General features: G+C 43.9%; 1 protein-coding gene and 1 long non-coding RNA gene across 4 annotated transcripts in view; one reads left to right on the top strand and one right to left on the bottom strand.

Annotated features, from left to right (window-relative positions):
• LOC110966412 (cystathionase (cystathionine gamma-lyase)) overlaps positions 1-15,789 on the bottom strand; it is a 353,362-nt gene that overhangs the window by 328,749 nt on the left and 8,824 nt on the right. The window contains exons 2-3 of one of the 3 annotated variants that reach the window (XM_051946742.1): positions 12,288-12,369; positions 12,103-12,198 (exon numbers count right to left, since the gene is read on the bottom strand). The exons of 1 other annotated variant lie outside the window; for it this stretch is intronic. In XM_051946742.1, coding sequence (XP_051802702.1) covers positions 12,103-12,198; positions 12,288-12,369 — 178 coding nt within the window. The remainder of the gene's footprint in view (positions 1-12,102; positions 12,199-12,287; positions 12,370-15,789) is intronic. One more of the 3 variants, XM_051946743.1, reaches the window with a different exon arrangement.
• Positions 1-15,789, top strand: part of LOC127533553 (uncharacterized) — a 138,168-nt gene that overhangs the window by 121,984 nt on the left and 395 nt on the right. The gene's annotated exons all lie outside the window — the stretch shown is intronic.

Here is a 15,789-nt window from a genome sequence, read left to right as displayed (position 1 = left end):
TATGGGGGAACAATACCAAGGCCTCAATGAAACTGAGTATCTTTTCCATTGTTAAAGAGGCTCAGTTAAGGGGTTTTAAATTATTGTATTTTGGACCAGACTTTTAGTAATTTTTTAAAAATGTTAGTGGTGTTTACAGGTCAGGAAACTTTTATTGGAGGCATAAATCAAACAATTCTTGTCTGAACACAAGAAATTCTCCAATTCTGCCAAAATATTACGAACTTAGTTTTGAAAGATAAACCTGATTGTGTCTGCATTTGAGATGAATGACCCAATAAGAAACTCTATCAGCACGTTTAGCACTATCATGCACTTCAGTTGGTGTATTTTTTTTATCTCAGATCCTTAGAAACTGGATTTACGTTGCATACTGTGATTATTTTCAGCCGTGATACGCTGCATTTCCCAATGCCTATTGGACAGCATAGAACGATAAAAGTTACACCGCAGGAGAAGCATTTACTGACAGCTGTCACTGCAAACACGAAATCAAACTGTGCCTTTGTGTTGGGTATATGTATCTGATGAGACAGCTGATTTTTACTGTCATACTGTTTACTTTATATGCTGACGATGCTTCCATTTGTGAATGCACATGACAACATAAGGACCAAGATTATGCACGTAGGACAGACTGTTTGTGCGAGCGTTCTAGACTCCTTCCATGCAAACAAAGACTGTCCACTGTCTAGTTTTTGGAGTGCTTTTTAAATACACAAGTTTCTGATATTTACCTTCAGATTGTGATTTTCTTCCAGCCTGATTAAATTTTCCAGCATCAGGGGAGAACAACAGATGAAACTCCACCTGCAGGTACTGTGCTGCAGCTCACTACACTTCCTGCACATGGCAAACCCCATTAAAGTGCAGCTCGTGGCCTGTGTTTTGCGTATTGATCAGATTCTGTCCTTCAACCGGCTGAACTCAGGTTTAGAAGCGTGTGATTCTGTCTTCTGTGCCTGCAGCGGACTTCAGCTCTGCGCAAATGAGGTCGATGAATAAGAGGAGCTCGGACTGACGGGAGGAGTAGCACGGCCTCAATCTGCCCATCTCGGCGCCCATCAGATTGAGAGGGAGATGGTAGAACGCAACGTCTTTCTGGGAAATCCTGAGCTTTTGTGATGTCGACGTTCCTCCTCTGTGGTTTTCAACACGTTGCCCGGAATCAGCTCAGATTATACACTTACTGTAAGTCGACAGGCGTTTCCCTTCGTTTCTCAGGTGCAATCCCTCCCAAGTGCTGGAAACTGCGCCATGGAGGTTGCGGTCTCCTCGGTCTTCCACCTGCCAATGTTTCCCTGGAATCTTTTGTATCTACCAAGTCCTTCGTTTTCTCCTCCTCCCGTCGACCAGCCCTTGGGTACAACACGTCTGTCTCCTCCTACTCATCCATAATCCATCAGAAAAACTTAGAAAAAAACAACGTTTCTGTTTATTCAGGGGCTTCCTCTTCCTCCCTATGAGCAAGCTTTTAATGGGTTTTTCAGGCCTCCTTTATCCGTCTTGAAGCGGACAAAAAGTGGGTTTTAAAGGTAATCTGTTGTTAAAGGCCTGTTGCTAAACGAACGTGCAGAAGTACCGTTGTTTCACTGAACAAATCGGATTATGCATAGCCGTCCACAACAACCGGAAAGTGAAGACGGAAAAGGAGCAGCTTGATCGGTTTAGAGTCTGAGACGAAAATGCACTAAAAGTTTCATCCAGCCGACCGAAATTCTGCTGGAAATCCCCCTTGGTTCACTAAGAAGTCAGCTGATTTTTTAAATCTACTGAATCCTAAAGATGGTTTATTGAAGTTGTGTAAAGTTTACTTCATGCTTGGTGACATATTTCAGAAGTTACCAGGTCCTTGGAAGTCACACGGAAGGGTCAGATTTTCATTTCCTGATGGACTCTTTCATCATTTCTGAGCTAAACTTATTACATCTGTCCCATCACAAAAGACTAAGTTTGACGCAAAATTACCAAAGATGCAAAAACACAAAATGGTTAAAAAAATGACCACAAATTATGGCAAAACCCCAAATGATGTGCAAATGACCAAATTCGGCTAAAATGACCATGTGCGACAAATGATCAAACGTGCCAAAACATCTAATTTGATGCAATGACCAAAGTGATTCAAAATTATCAACAGAATGATGCAAAACAAGCGAACAAACAACGCATCGAAATGACAAATTTGACGTAAGATGACAAGTGACGCAAAGTGACCAGACAGAATGTTACAAAACGTCAAATTGAACAAATGACAAAAGTAGTGATGAGTGAAATGACCAAAGAGTTTTATCGCAAAATTCCTGATCGGAATAGGTGATTTCCCAAAAAGTGATCACAGAAATTGAGTCAAAACCAATCACGACAATAAAACGATACATGAAACCTAACTCAAATTCAATGTAAGATGACAAGAGTGAGCATAAACCGACGCCTCGACCATGACAACAAGATTGACAGAATGCACATAGTAATGATTGGCATGCACTAGAATGAAAAAAACGAACAAAACCCTTGATGCAGGGAGAATGACCAAAGAGGTTCTTGGTAGCAGAATGAGGCGAAAGTGGCAAAATTGAAAAATATGACGAAAAAATGATTACCGCCAAGAGGAAATATGGCGAGGACGATGCAGATGCAAAATGACCAAGCAACTGGAAAGGCAAACACAACACGAGCGGGGATGACAAAAGTGTGAAAATGACTAAATGTAAACATGGCTCAGCAGAATGATGCAATGACGCACAAATATGATGCCAAAATGAAGAACAAAACAGATGCAAATAAACAAAATATGTGAAAATGACAAAGTTTTGATTTGCAAAAGTGACAAAGTGGATGCAATGGTCCAATTCTGGACATATAAGGAAAAGTTGTGAAATGACCAAAAGTGGTGCAAAACAAGCCCAATTACCGGACAAAAACTGGGTGACCGAAAATGGCACACCAAGGTCTCTCACATGTATCAACAGAAGTGCATGTAAAAGCAACCGCATACAATGCACGACCGAATTTTGGATTGTTAAAGATGACCCACACAAGAGATGATTTAGACGAAAGAGGTCAATAATTGAGCATTTCTTACCTGCACGCTCAAGTTGTGAAATCTCTCTGCAGGCGGCTCATTTCGCTCGTTGTTTTACACACCGTAAAGCGGGGGCTGTCTGCTTTGAAGCTCAGATTATGGGTCTAGTTGGACTTCAGTGTCTTCTCTGCGGTAGGAGAGGGAGGCTGAGGTTCATCTTGCACGTTTGAAATGGAACAACGTGTCTCGACGGGGGAGGGTGGATGGCCAAAGGCTGCTTTATTTTAGAGGCTAACACTTAATAGTCACCGAGGGGATTGATTGCTCCATTTAATCGAGGCTCCTCTACCGCGATGGAGCTGCGTAGGTTGTTTGGGGGTCCTCAAGGGTGCTAATCTGGCTGCAGGCTGGTGCGCGGAAGGCTTTTCGGCTCCGGCGCAACGTAAGGACCCCGTGCTATACGTGGCCGGTGGCTTGCTGAAAGGCTGGCAGGGGGCGTGGAGCTTCTGAAGAGCTCTGAAGCAGCAGAACTCGCCCTGGACAAACTTCTGCGCAGGACCGGGGGAGGGCTGCTCAGTCTAGAATCTCCTTATAGTCGGAGCAGCTGTTGTATCATATTATGAGTGGAGACGGCTCTTTAACATAGTGATGGGTGTTGGGACATACCTTACGTGGTTTCCATTATCATAGTATTAATCGCCTGCCTGTGGGGTCGAAACTAGACCGCGGTTAAGGTTTTGAAGAATGTGGGAACAAAGATTTTTCACAGTGAACCTTCTGCGCCAGATCGTCACATTTTCTTCTACATTTTGGGAATTGTGGGATGTTCTTCGTGGAGGGATAGGGGAATTATCGGGGAAATGTTTTTAGAGGAAATTCACATATCCCAAGGTCCGAAGATCAAAGTGGAGATTCTCACTGGACTTTTGGTTGCATGTTTATGTGTAATGTACTGATTTAGATATTCAGATATATTTCTTTAATATTTTTTTTAAAGATGTATTTTGGAAGATCTTTACTGCATTTTTGAAAAATTGTAACAAGAGATATTTTGTGCCAGAATTTGGGGGGCTTATTTTTTTCTTAAATAAAACTTTTAAGGAATAAGATTGGAATTTTCCTTATGACGGTTTTGGGCAAATTTTTCAGAAATTTTGGGGAATTTTTTTGCAGAATTTTTTGATTTTTTTCAGACCCAAGAAGACAAATATTTTTTGGGTGTCTGTTCAATGAGAAAAGAGAGGGTTAATATGAATTCGCTCCTGTTTTTAAAGTTTAGAAATATTTTTCAATGGGAAGTATCACAAACATGTATTTTCTGTAAAAAAAAGTACATCTTAAAGCTATAAATGTGTCCATAAATATCTTAATGCGGGCTTCAAATATTCTTAAACTATTATTTGATTGTGGGAAGTTGTTCTGTCTATAGACTTTACACTGACTTTTAATACTATAAAATTATGTCTAAGATACTATAAATTAGTGTCCCATAAATTCATGTTAGAGTCCTGGTCTTGCATAAAAGTCATTCAATCATTTTTATAGGCGTTAAGATGCAGGTTTGTTGATGTATGTAAATACCAACTTAGTGTGCGTATAAAAATAATCATTTGAACAAAATAAATAAGATTTAACACTATAAAATACATTCTAGACTCTCTTTGTATAGTGTTTTAGATGTAATTTAAGACTATATAGATAATAGATTGCGGCATGACTTGAACCGCATACTAACTAACGGCATTAGCGGACGGCCGAGAGGCTTAGTCAAACATGAGCGGAATTTTATTGATGTACTCACCAGTAGGACGGCCCGAGTCGCCATCGGGGCCCCAGCGGCCTATGCCCTCGGCCCTGGGCGCCTGTCGGTCGCCTAGCACGGCCACCGACCCTGGTCGGGAGGGTTTTGAGGCCACGTGGTTTCGCCCCGTCTCCGCGTTTGCCACACTCCCCTTGTCTTAGTCCTCCCGGATCCCTATATCCACCTGGGTGCGAGTGGGCTCGTACACAACACTGCACTTAAATTTCCTCGGACGCTCTCGAACGTCGCTCCTTCCTTCTGGCTGCGTTGATTTGTGTCTGCCAGCAGCTTCCTCTGGAATCCATCGTCTGAACGTTCTGCCATCCGTCCACCTCGAAGACGGACTAAACGACGTTACGCTGACAAGCAGCTGGCCTAACCCACGAGAGAATTCTGTCCAGCGTTTGTCATAGTGTAGGATGAGAAACTCTTGAGCCTTTCGGATCTGCTGGAAGCTTTCCTAACACCGATGAAGCACAGCAGGGAATACCGATAAACGGTGGGACTGGCGGGAACAGACTGGAAAAGATCGTCCACGGGAGGGGATTGGCTTCTCTGTGGTTTCGCGGGTGTAATTCTATGAGCGTACTAAATGGGTCAACGTCCCGCGGAGAAGAAGACGGCCGGGAAGATGGGTCGCCTAGCTAGGGACGAAAATGTACATAGACTGGCAGATCCTGACCTGTCTAGCATTGGGTTGGTTTAGCCGGCGGCGCATGTCTATTCTCATCCTTGCGAGACAAGACAACACTGTCAAAAAGAGTGCTATTTGATTTATTGTCATGTCAATCTTGGGTAAAAACGGCGTCCTTTGTCATTCGCGTACAAGGGTTTATCTCACCGCCCGGGAGGCGCTGTCTTGTTCGTCGGCCGGCCACGTCCGACACCTCCGGTTTGTTGAAAAGAAAGTTTCGCTGAAGCCCTAGGCTGATCTGGAGTTTTTTGGGGGATTTCTGATGACCGGGTGTTTTTTGCCATGGCCGAACCACTAGTTTGTGGCCTGTTGTTAATCTGTGCGGTGCCTATGCTTTTGGGTGCTTAGAATTTTCGCGTACCAGGCACCAATCTGTTTTTGGGCGCTTCTGGGGGTAAAACTGAGACGGGGGCACGGCGCGGGAATCCTCACCCTTAGCCATCGTTTTTGTGCAATCCCTGTACGTCGCGTGTTAATAGCCAGTAACCGGCTCTCACTCATACCTTTGTGTGTAGGACTTTGGGAATGGCTTTCGTAAGGCATCGGTCTTGAGACTCTATGTTTGCTGCCATCCTCTTTTGGTAGGCTTTGATTAGCCAGCCTGATGACGCTGTTCGCGAGCACTGTCCGGCCCGGCCTTTGGGAGTCCTTTTATCGACAACAAAGTACCTCCATACAATTAACGCATTCTTGAACCTCAGTTTTTGGGGAATTCATTCCTAGGTACTCATCCTGGGATGAATCCACCAGAAGGGGGGCTTTCAGGCGTAGCGATTTTTGTGTAAAGTTTTTGTTGGTCATTGGTGGGACGTGATTTGACTGTCTGATGCGATTTTTCCTGTCAAGAATCTTACTATAAGTCTATGCTGACCTAACTTCTCAATGTAATGTGTGGGCGAGAGATTTTCTGGGACGGAAGTACCCTGCCTGATGGCTCTCCAACTTTAGGGTCCTTAAGCTGAGTTCTATTCAGAAAATTTGTGAGTATTTAGAACAGAATTTTAGACAGCATTTATTTCTACTTCTAGAGTTCATTTTGGGACCATTTTGGGGCCATGAGGGTGGGAGATTTGGTTTGTTACCCCCCTCGATTGGGTCGTTTGTAGAAGTCGCGTGTACTCACTCGTGAAGGAACTCACTTGTCGTCTTATAAACTTGCGTTCACATCCACTGAGGCCATTCTGGGTATATAGGACCGCATCTATTCCGTGGTTTTTCGTCGGGTGGCATTCTTGGGAGAATATTCGATGCGTTACGTGTCAGATTTTAAGCATTTTTTGAGAATTCGTGTCAGGCTCCTTTTTGAGATAATTTTTGGTCATAACGTGCTGAAAGGTGAGGCTCAATTTCTGTAGTCCATTCGGTGGAGACGCACAGAGGCATCACATGTGTTAAAAGGAGTCTCTCGTTCAAGACTATGCTGTGTAGCTCAATTTCAAGTCATTTTTGGACAGTGTGGAACGACAACGGACTCAGAGAGTTTGGCGGAGATATATAAGGTTATCGTGTGTGGTCGGCATGAGTTAGGTAGAATCGAGTGTCTGGCATTATATGGAGCCATTTAGTGAGGCCCTCATCATGTGTGTTTGTATATCGAATATTTTTTTGGAGGATATTGTATCGTCCAATTATTGCGAATATCTTTAAAGCTGAAACTAATTTTGGTGTGTATTTTTAGAGATGGGGACTTTGTGATTCGGTTGGTTGTGATTCAGATGTACTGAAGTCATCGATCTTAATCGACAATTCATCTCTGGAAATTTGTGCGAAATTTTCTCAGTATTGTCCCTCCTCGCCATCATGTTCTGGTCGGTGGACGGAATTTCTTCTTGGGTTGGATTTCAATCATGATTCTTAACAAGAAGATAATTTTGAGCGCGTCTCCAGGTCCAGGATATAGGAATTTTTTCTGAGAGGTTTTTGAATTCTATTCCTTCTTCCAATTTTAGTCATTTAGACAGTTTTGCAATCATTCTGGGGATTCCTTGAAGGCAAGTGAGAGGCAATTACTATTGCTTGTCATTTTGGGAAAACATTTCCCTTCGAAGCAATGGACGATGTTTTCTTGTCTTTTCTCTTGGTGTTCAGTTACTCTTTTCTGGGAAGCTTTTTGGAATCACGTTTTGGAGGTCACTTAAGAAGAAACCATATTTTGAGCCCGTCTTTATATAGTCCATCGTTCCTCAAGCACACATTTTGGGACAATTTTAGGGGCTAATTTATAATAGAACGGGGACCAATTTGGAGAATAACCATTTCATTGGTTCAGGATTATACATAAACATAGCAGATATCTAAAGCCGTCGCTCTTCTAACGACAAGAACTCTTTCCGCATAATCATCTTTGGAGAGATCACTTTGTTGTGCCCTGTCATCCTGGTGGTCTGACAAAATGCTTCTTGACCCGTCTCAGTGTTCGCTGGATAAGAGGTGTTGTTTGTTGCTATGGGTTCCGGCGGTATGTGAAATATACGTAATTCTTTATGAACTAGGGACGCTGCCGGAAACGGTAAAGCTGCGGCGCGACCGTATTTTTAACCCTTAAAAAACAAGCCTCATCCCATCTCACGGGTTTATCAGACACCAGCTGGAAAGGACCGAATTCCCTGCGTTCTGATGGATTTACTGTCGAAATTCTAGATAAAGCAGAAAGAGACAAAACACCAAAGAGAGTCCGTCAAACCAGACACGATGGGAGTCTTCCTTGAGCTTTTTTCATTATCAGCCCAACAATATGGAGCAATAGCCCGCAGAGGGCAAAACACACACAAATATAATAATATAGAAACGTCTTTTGCTTCAGGCCTCTTGTTTCAAATGAACGCTGGAAGATTAATTGAGTGTTTAATAATAACACTCCCCAGATTTTGTCTCCCATTTTTCTGGCCTTTTATCGCCACGCAGCAGCATTAAAAGAAAAGGCCTTTATAGATAACTGGAACGGTTTGATAAAACACAGAATCCCTGCCAGACTTGTTTATTCTCAAGATAATATCAGATTCCACAGAGCCGACCTTTGCTTCGCTTTATTGACATTGGTCTGGTAGTAAATTCGTTAGTCTTCAGCTGTCCCGCTCCATAAACACACAAAACGCAGAATGGAAATAAGAAAAGAATTTTGTTTAAACGCCCCGTGACTGAAGGTTCAGCTTGAGGTAAAACGAACTAAACATGAGAAAAAGAGGAATTTCCCTGAGACACGCCGTCGCCAGAAATTTCAAGAATCTGCTGATATCTTTGATCTGACAGAACTCATGACAGATCAAACCGGCCAGGAAAAAAAGAGACGAAATAACCGCTGGACAAAACCAAAATTAATGAAAAAACAACATCATGGCACCATCTTGAGAGAGGCCGAAACACGAACTTTTCAAGGCTGGGAGATCGAGGTTCCCTATTTGGTATGTTTTTTCCTTATTATCAATAACATTAATATGGACTGGTTGGAACACTTGTTGTGATTGGTGTGAGTCGTCACATAGAACTGTTGTTTTTAGCTTTAAACAGACATTTTGGGGAAGCTTTTACAATCGATTTTTGGGGAAAGGTTTTTTGATGCCATTTTAGGAGAATTTCTGCGTTGTCATTATTCGGTGGTCAAATTTTAGTCTTGTTTTTTGAACAATTTTCCTGTATTTTTGCCACAACTTTTTGGTTTTTATGTTTAGATCCTTTTGAGTCATGTTTTTTGAGATTTTAAAACATTTATGACCAATTTTGGAGCCATTTTGGAAAAATTTTTTGAAAATCGAGTTTGGAACGTTTTTGTCATTTTGAGCATTTTGTAAAATTTTGAAGGTCTTCTCCCAGAACAATCTCTATTAATTCCTTTTCAAATGTTAAGTAAATTGGCAAGTTGAGGCCATTTTGGAGGATTTTTTATAGTCTCTTAGACTTATTTTTTTTTCATTATGGACACACTTCTTTGATGTCATTTTTGGGGCAAGGTTTTGATGTTATTTTAGAAAAATTTTTGTGTAATTTGTTAAATTTTTCATTTTGGAAGTTTTTCCTTCTCTCATTCTTGGCGAATTTTTTGGAATAATTTGTAAAGTTTTATCCTAACTCTGAACAGTGGCTATACCTTGACGCTAACGCTAGGCACCAGCTAAGCGAAGGCTAGAGACAACAGATTAACCTGAAAACAGTCCCTGGAAAATAATAATTAAGCTAGATAAATTTACCGGGCAAGCAAATTTTGCATGGCGTTGTATACATTTATGGGCTCATGTTATGTTCTTCCTGGCGACTATTATTAGCGTGATGATTTATATAAAGTGACATAAGTAGTTTGGACAAAAGCTAGCCCTCCTCATGAACGCCACGAATTGGCGTTTTAACCTTTGAAAAAGTGTCACAATTCAGCCAATCAGCTGTGACAGTCGCTTGGTTGTGCTATGTGAGGCTGAGCAGCCAGGCTAGAAGATTAGCCCTCTGAACAACCATGCACAGCTCAAAAACTATACGTTTGTACTGGAAGAAATTCTTTCAGCGCTGTGAACTCAGAGCCTAGGTGGTGAACGTTGTGAATGTATTTCATGTCCGTTCTGTGTTTTCTAACCAGATTCTAGTTGCAGGATTAGAGAAAACTCCAACTGCTGTCTGGGTTTAAACCCAGTTCAGGATAATGGAGGATCAATGAAGAGTTTCGGTCGGGCTGAGCTCTGAGTTGTGATCTATATGAAAAAAAACACAAAATCTTACAGCAAAATGAGACTCAACACTGGTTGGGAGAAGGACAAAAATACCAACATTTAGTATGTAGACAAAGCCTGTTCATTATATAGAGACGAATACTTGTATAGAAGGACTGAGACAAGTTTAACTGCAGCTTTTTTGTTCATGACGTATTTGGTCAAAATCATTGCTGAATGAAAAAAAGGATTCAGAGTTTTCAAAAAACTTCCTGACACCTGACTACGGTAGAAACACACGTGCAAGATAATCACAAACACACAAAATGTAGAGGAAATAACATTTCAGTCTTGTGCCTGTTTAAAACTCATACGATGTTAAGATTCGAGTCTGGAATCTGCCAAGCTACGGGATTCGAAAAGGAGACTGCGGTTTGGCAAAACGTCCGGCGATCCGACTTCCATTCCATCTTTCAACTTGGGAAATTTTTTAAAACACCGGTTTCCTGAATTTTGCTGAAATTTCGTAAGAATCTTACAACACCTACCAAAAGTCAAGAAGCAACACAACTTCGTGGGATGGAGCTCGCAGCGTATTTGAATAGTGGTAGTTTGTTTATGAAGTTTTCGTTATGGCTTGGGGACGAGGTGCCAGTGCTTGGAAGAATCTAAATAAGACAACAGCAACATGGTCCTTGATGATAGTATCCTCCCGAGACCAAACCATAACAACGCTGTGTCACAGACTCTGAACACCATCAAGATTGCTTCCCTCCGCAGACAGAGACTGCAGGAGACAAACTGAAGCCATCGATGTCGGTCAGCACCCGACCCAAAGCAACCCCCACCTCCCACCCCCCCCGGCAGCCTTGGACAAACCCCCCCTACCGTCCCTTCCCTCAGTAACCACCCCACCCCCCTCGAATGCTACTGCCCCTCCTGTCAAACAACTCCCGCCATCTACCATTCGTACTCAGGTTGTTCGTGGTCGCAGCGGGCGGGTCCTCTCTGTGCTTTTCTTCCCCAGTCCTTCCGTGGCGACACGTCGTTCCAGCGATCCACGCGATGTTTTCTGTTCCGCCGTTGTTGATGTAGATGGGCCAAGTGGCGGTAAGTTCCTGTCAGTGTTTATCTATTGGATGAATCCATGTTTCTACTAAAGTCTTTTGGTCCACATTTCTCCAAACTTTGAGGCTCTAACATCAGTAGAATCTGATGGTTAAAGTTTGACCAGACCAGGTTCCAGTTTTTGGATGTTTAGACTAAATGTTGATGTGGACTCATTGGTAGGAACCAGAACCTGGAGTTCATAGAGCTGTAGGTGTTCATGGAGGTCTAGATGTTCACAGAGGTCTAAGGTCCATAGAGGTCTAGGTGTTCATAGATGTCTAGGTGTCCATAGAGGTCTTAGGTGTCCATAGGAGGTCTAGGGTGTCCATAGAGTCTAGGTGTCCATAGAGGTCTAGGTGTTCATAGAGGTCTAGGTGTCCATAGAGGTCTAGGTGTTCATAGAGGTCTAGGTGTTCATAGAGGTCTAGTGTCCATAGAGGTCTAGGTGTCCATAGAGGTCGAGATGTTGGTGGTAGATGTTCAGAGTTAAAAGCTGCTTCATGTTCATTCATGAGGACATTTAACGACATAAGACGCTGGTTTCACTGGTTTTACTGAATGCTTTCATACAGACACATGAAAGTTTTATTTCTGGAGATATTGAACTCTTGGTGTGACTCCAGAAAAGATGGGTTTAAGGGTGAAAATGCAAAAAAAAAAAAAAAAATCCAGACCTTGAAAACATATTAAATTCCTCAAAATTCAGCCACAATATGCTCCAAAACTCAAATCAGAGAGCTGTGAATGAAACCTGAGGCGGTCTGAAATACACCCACTGGTCCAACGCGCTTTCACAACACAAACAGGTATCACAGCTGCTTCAGTTCCAGTGTTTTACCTCCATAGACGTCATCCATGCAGACGATTCCATCACCTGCCTTCAGCATGTGGGTGATGGTTACCGTGGCTGCTAATCCTGAGGCCAGAGCAAGACCTGTAGGGGAAAACACCTGGATGTCATCCTGCCAGAGGGACTGAACACTGGAATATTCTGTTGAAGGTGTCCTCATCAGCTACACTTACAGTACTTAGCTCCATCCAGAGCCGCCACGGCCATTTCCAGACAGTTCCTGGTCGGGTTTCCACTGCGACTGTATTCAAAGCCCTGAAGAAAAACAGGGATTAAGAACATTCAATCACAAAAAAATCAACATTTAAAATAGTATACTGTGCTGTTTTCATTTACAGTAATGTCCTGTATTATTTTATATTAATAATAACATCCTGTATTTAACGTGTTTAAACAACGAATCCTTTGGCAGACACGCCCCAAACAGAAACATGCATGATTACGTTTCAGGATTTTGGTTCCCTTCAGGAACAAACAAAAAGAAAATAACTTCACATCATGATGCTGCCTCCACCGTGCTTCACACCATGATGCTGCCTCCACCGTGCTTCACATTATGATGCTGCCGTCCACCGTGCTTCACACCATGATGCTGCCTCCACCGTGCTTCACACCATGATGCTGCCTCCACCGTGCTTCACATTATGATGCTGCCTCCACCGTGCTTCACACCATGATGCTGCCACCACCGTGCTTCACATCATGATGCTGCCTCCACCGTGCTTCACATCATGATGCTGCCTCCACCGTGCTTCACACCATGATGCTGCCTCCACCGCGCTTCACACCATGATGCTGCCACCACCGTGCTTCACATCATGATGCTGCCTCCACCGTGCTTCACATCATGATGCTGCCTCCACCGTGCTTCACATCATGATGCTGCCTCCACCGTGCTTCACATTATGATGCTGCCTCCACCGTGCTTCACACCATGATGCTGCCCTCCACCGTGCTTCACATCATGATGCTGCCTCCACCGTGCTTCACACCATGATGCTGCCTCCACCGCGCTTCACACCATGATGCTGCCTCCACCGCGCTTCACATCATGATGCTGCCTCCACCGTGCTTCACACCATGATGCTGCCACCACCGTGCTTCACATCATGATGCTGCCTCCACCGCGCTTCACACCATGATGCTGCCCTCCACCGCGCTTCACACCATGATGTTGCCTCCACCGCGCTTCACATCATGATGCTGCCTCCACCGCGCTTCACACCATGATGCTGCCTCCACCGCGCTTCACATCATGATGCTGCCTCCACCGCGCTTCACATCATGATGCTGCCTCCACCGCGCTTCACACCATGATGCTGCCTCCACCGCGCTTCACACCATGATGCTGCCACCACCGTGCTTCACATCATGATGCTGCCTCCACCGCGCTTCACGCCATGATGCTGCCTCCACCGTGCTTCACATCATGATGCTGCCTCCACCGTGCTTCACATCATGATGCTGCCTCCACCGCGCTTCACGTCATGATGCTGCCTCCACCGCGCTTCACATCATGATGCTGCCTCCACCGCGCTTCACATCATGATGCTGCCTCCACCGTGCTTCACATCATGATGCTGCCTCCACCGCGCTTCACATCATGATGCTGCCTCCACCGCGCTTCACATCATGATGCTGCCTCCACCGCGCTTCACATCATGATGCTGCCACCACCGTGCTTCACGTCATGATGCTGCCTCCACCGCGCTTCACATCATGATGCTGCCACCACCGCGCTTCACGTCATGATGCTGCCTCCACCGCGCTTCACATCATGATGCTGCCTCCACCGTGCTTCACAGTGGTCATGGTGTGTTTTATAGTATCTAGTCTGATGGACAAAAAGCTCTGGTCTGGTTTGATCACTACTTTTTAATCCTCTGATTTTAGTTTTTAGATTCAGTCCTATGATTACAAACAGACACATTCATTGGATTTTCTGCTAATAAAGTTTGCTTATGAACAAAACTGAACACTGAGCGTCGACATGAGCGTCTGGTTAGTTCATCCAGAGTTTACCTCTGTACTGCTGAATGAAATGAGATGTTCTAGTGAGAGAAAACTTCAGTTCTGCCTTTAACACAGGAGGTTCTCCATGAGTTAAACCTGTGAGGCCGGCAGACAAACATGTCGTTTTTTGCTGCTGCTGTGAGAGTATTAGATAAAACCCAGCAGTCTGAACAGATTACTGTAAATGGAGATTTACTGCACAACTTTAATGAGGACAGGGCAGGAAGTTGCTTTGCTCTGCATTTCCAACAACAGGTCATTAAAGTGGTTCAGACAAACAACCAGCTGCTGCCAACAACTATAAAGCACCTGGTGTGGATCTGAACAGACAGTTTAGCTTGATTTTACTGCTATCTGTTTTCATACTACGACCTGCTGCCCTTCAGCTACAGGACTCTGTTTGGTTTCTAATCAATCATTGACTGGTTCTAAGACACGAACTTGAACCCCTTCATGTGTTGTAAGACCGGATCGTGACTAAACAGGCCGGTGGACGGTTAAATAAGGTACTCAAACAGGAGTAAACTTGTCAAAGCTGTGACCTGCTGGGTTGGGAAACTTGTATTTATTATGTATTTTAGTGAAGGATGCAATTTTACATGCTGACCCTTTATTAGACGTGTATTTTACTACAAACTATTATGTATCGTGTGTTGCTGGAAACTTGGTCAGAATGACTCAAAACTGTCAAAAATGACTCAAAATAATCGAAAATGATTAAAATTGAGTCTAAAATCAGATAAAGACTTTCAAAAATGACTTAACTGTGTCTAACATGATTCCATGCTGTCCAAAATGACCATAATCAACAATTATTAGTCCATTAACATAGAAAGAAAGCACCAAACCTCCAATCCAGGCTGGTCTAGTGTCTGCATGAAGTTCCTGTCGGTGTATCTATGGATGGATCCATGTTTCTACTAAAATACAGTCTTTGGTCCACATTTCTCCACCTGTTGAGGCTCTAACATCAGTAGAACCTGATGGTTAAAGTTGGACCAGACAAGGTTCCAGTTTTTACATGTTTAGACTAAATGTTGATGTGGAACCATTGGTAGGAACCAGAACCTGGAGTTCATAGAGGTCGAGGTGTCCATAGAGGTCTAGGTGTCCATAGAGGTCTAGGTGTCCACAGAGGTCTCGGTGTCCACAGAGGTCTCGGTGTCCACAGAGGTCTCGGTGTCCACAGAGGTCTAGGGGTTCACAGAGGTCTAGGGGTTCACAGAGGTCTAGGGGTTCACAGAGGTCTAGGGGTTCACAGAGGTCTCGGTGTCCACAGAGGTCTCGGTGTCCACAGAGGTCTAGGGGTTCACAGAGGTCTAGGGGTTCACAGAGGTCTAGGGGTTCATAGAGGTCAAGGGGTTCACAGAGGTCTAGGTGTTCACAGAGGTCTAGGGGTTCACAGAGGTCTAGGGGTTCACAGAGGTCTAGGGGTTCATAGAGGTCAAGGGGTTCACAGAGGTCTAGGTGTTCACAGAGGTCTAGGGGTTCACAGAGGTCTAGGGGTTCACAGAGGTCTAGGGGTTCACAGAGGTCTAGGGGTTCACAGAGGTCTAGGGGTTCATAGAGGTCTCGGTGTTCACAGAGGTCTCGGTGTTCATAGAGGTCTCGGTGTTCACAGAGGTCTCGGTGTTCACAGAGGTCTAGGTGTTCATAGAGGTC

This window comes from Acanthochromis polyacanthus, chromosome 4, assembly GCF_021347895.1.
Source record: "Acanthochromis polyacanthus isolate Apoly-LR-REF ecotype Palm Island chromosome 4, KAUST_Apoly_ChrSc, whole genome shotgun sequence".
Taxonomy (NCBI): domain Eukaryota; kingdom Metazoa; phylum Chordata; class Actinopteri; family Pomacentridae; genus Acanthochromis; species Acanthochromis polyacanthus.
The sequence above is the reverse complement of the archived record's forward strand: the minus strand, read 5'-3'. Positions and strand labels throughout refer to the sequence as shown.